Here is a 3,073-nt window from a genome sequence, read left to right as displayed (position 1 = left end):
AGCAACAAAAATTAATAAGATTCAATAGACCATTGTCGTTGGTTGTCATAAACATAGATGCGTACTGAAAGTTCGGTATGTTAATTAGACGTATTACAAGTGGCGTGTCGAACCGTAAAACTACGTTGTCTTTTTCCATTAGTTGCTATAAATATAGCTACCATTAAAATGTAAAGATGGAAAAAATACGTTCAATATACGTTAACTCTGCAAATGCATTAAGAATAAACAAAATGTATGTTTAATGACAGATGTATGCACAATTGGTCTGAAAACGTATTCTCTTGAATTCAATTTGCGTCTTGCGGCGTCTTGTTTCTATTTGAATCTTATAAATAATTTTTCCGAGTTTTGCGGTGAACAAATTATTTTTTTTTTAAATTGCACCATGCAGTCAGCCCATGTTTCACGCCACGTCAATGCTTCTGATGCAGGTTAATTTATGTATTTTATAGACACATTTTTCGCAGAAATATAGTCATACATTAAGTGACAGTGACCCAAATACGACCTATTGTTTTATACTTGAAACGCAAAAATGAAGTTCACAATTTTTACTTTTATTGTGATTAGCCGGATGGTGAGTTAATTATTCTGATTTTTTTTTAATTTGATTCTCGGGATTTTTTTTAATTTGATCGAGAATACAGTTTATCAATAAAGTTCACAATTTTCTTTGTTTCAATATGGGATTAAATCGTTCAAGCCTAAAAGTGAAAGTCAATTAATTTTTTATCAATAATTTCAAAGCTGTCAATAGTGAGGTGCTTTCCGCATGCGCAAAATCAACCTGGATCTTTTTTTCCACTGTCACAAACATCTTGGCCGAATCCATTTGCATCGCCAAATCCACAACAGCAATCTCAATTATCGCAACAGCCTCCACTTACGCAACAGCCATCACCAACGCAAAGTCAATCCGGAGCAACATCACAAGCACCACAAGCACCTTCGCAAAGTCCATTTGGATCTTTTCTTCAACCACCACCATTTTCATTTCCTCCTTCAGGGTCTTCACCTTCGCAAAGTCAATTACCACAACAGCAACCTCAATTACCGCAACAACCTCCAAATCCACAACAGCAACCTCAATCACCGCAACAACCTCCCAATCCACAACAGCAATTTCAATCACCGCAACAACCTCCACTTACGCAACAGCCATCTCAATTACCGCAACAACCTCCAAATCAACAACAGCAACCACCGCAACAACCTCCAAATCCACAACAGCCATCTCAATTACCGCAACAACAAAGAAATGCTCAAGCTGGACTTTCAGGGAATCCATTTATAGATTTCCTACAGTGGGCAATGACTCCGATTCAATATATGGCATCAGTTTGTCAAGGTCAACTTTGAATTGGGAACTTCAACTCTTTAAACTTAAAAATGAAATTTTCCATTATTTACCATCACATTATTATTATTTAAACTTTCTTTACTACAACTCTATTACTTTTTCCAAAACTATTTGATCTTAGTATATTTTTTCAGAAAATAAAGTTTTTTTGAAGTTCGTTAAAAGTTTGTTCGAATTTCAATCATTTAATCAAACATTTAAAAGCAATTGTCATATATTATAGATTCTTCAAAGTAAGTTTCAACTGGATCTAATCTCAGCTGATGTCAGAGTTGTAAACGAATCTTTTACAATGTTCGTTTGTGTTTGTATCCATTCGAACAGTGATAGAACAATATTTTTGACAAATTAATATCAACATGACCAAGAGAAATATATATGAGTGAAAGAACAACAGTAGCAACGAATTCGTTCATTGACAACTCTGGCTAAAGTCAAATTTCGATTTTTTCACATTTATTGAGTACAGTTTCACTTTGGAGCTGTGAATTTATTCATTTAAAATACTAAAATTGAAGTCTAAATTCACGCAGAGTCGCTCTATTTTTAATAAATGTCACAAAATTGAAATGTACAAATTTATCTTCTATCCATCTGGATTTATCAATGCTTATTAAGATGTATTCGGTTTTATTGCAATTTCTGAAAAGTTTAAAATTAAAAGAAATATTCTCAGTATCAATTACATTTCTTTGATTTCACTTTTTACAGAGGTGTTAATTTTGTCAATACCACGGGCTTCAGTTCTGAATGATAGAGATGATCAATCAGAGAGTTCATGACAGTTTTGTCTGTTAAGATCGCCGCTATGGTTCTAGGTGCAAATAAAATTAATATCAATGAGAATAAAATTGGTCTTTTATCAATTACTCCTTTTAAAAATCATCGTCCGTTTGGCTTTAAAAAGCCGTAAAAAGCTTTTATTAAATTCCGTTAAATTCCAAATGATAGAAAATGCTTTTCAAATTTTAAATAATAGTTAAATTTAAATATGCATAGGATTTTTTATTGTCATTATTTTATTTAAATACTTATTTTTTTAGATCCGAAGAACGAGAAATTGAGAAGAAAGATAATGTTCAAAACGAATAAAATACAAAACAACAAACATTGTTGTACTCTGTTGATTTTTATTTCTGTAAAAAAATATCATTGTCAATAATCTGCGATTCGTGTAAATTTTATTTACCTACGTAAATAAATAAACGTACTTTTATATCTCATTTTCTCTTGTTTCGTTGTAATTTTATTCTGGCATTAATTTTTTTCATTATATTTTTCGTTTAATATATCTATGTTTGCAGAAAAAAACAGCTCGAATTGAACTGTATTCAAATATGCCTAATAAGCTTCATGAAGTGTGTGTCAAATTGACGCTGTCAATGCACCATCAAGCACGAAAAATACTCATATAGACGCTTTTTTGGACGTAAATTCACCAAAGACAAATATTTTTTGCGATTTTAAAAATAAGAGGTGATTCCAATATTCATTAACGCATACACGAAATAAATAAAACAAGAGAAAACCGTGCATATGTACAGTTTACTCTGTTTGCACATAATGCGTTGAAATTATTTTCTTTGGAATACTTTCATTTGCGCCTTATTTGGACGTAAACAATTTCTTGGAATTTTTCGAATAAAAAAGAATTGCATCCAAATCCACCTAGGTCAACAAGAATATTTGTCTCACCCCCACTGTAATGGT

The 3,073-nt window shown here is 31.9% G+C and overlaps 1 protein-coding gene across 1 annotated transcript; it reads left to right on the top strand.

Annotated features, from left to right (window-relative positions):
• Positions 1-472: 472 nt before the first annotated feature.
• LOC116349016 (gamma-gliadin-like) lies at positions 473-1,445 on the top strand. The gene is made up of 2 exons (XM_031780268.1): positions 473-580; positions 751-1,445. Exons 1-2 carry the CDS (start codon positions 539-541, stop codon positions 1,360-1,362), a joined length of 654 nt encoding a protein of 217 aa, XP_031636128.1. The 5' UTR covers positions 473-538; the 3' UTR covers positions 1,363-1,445.
• The last annotated feature ends 1,628 nt before the right edge of the window (positions 1,446-3,073 follow it).

This window comes from Contarinia nasturtii, unplaced genomic scaffold (genome assembly GCF_009176525.2).
Source record: "Contarinia nasturtii isolate CC-2019 unplaced genomic scaffold, AAFC_CNas_1.1 Cnas_scaffold_2740, whole genome shotgun sequence".
NCBI classification, from domain to species: Eukaryota; Metazoa; Arthropoda; class Insecta; order Diptera; family Cecidomyiidae; genus Contarinia; species Contarinia nasturtii.
The sequence above is the reverse complement of the archived record's forward strand: the minus strand, read 5'-3'. Positions and strand labels throughout refer to the sequence as shown.

Excerpts from the sequence above, each read along its gene's own strand:
- LOC116349016 (XM_031780268.1), top strand. The coding sequence starts at position 539 with ATGAAGTTCACAATTTTTACTTTTATTGTGATTAGCCGGATG. Across the intron at positions 581-750 it reads TTATTGTGATTAGCCGGATG|CTGTCAATAGTGAGGTGCTT; the intron begins GTGAGTTAATTA and ends ATAATTTCAAAG.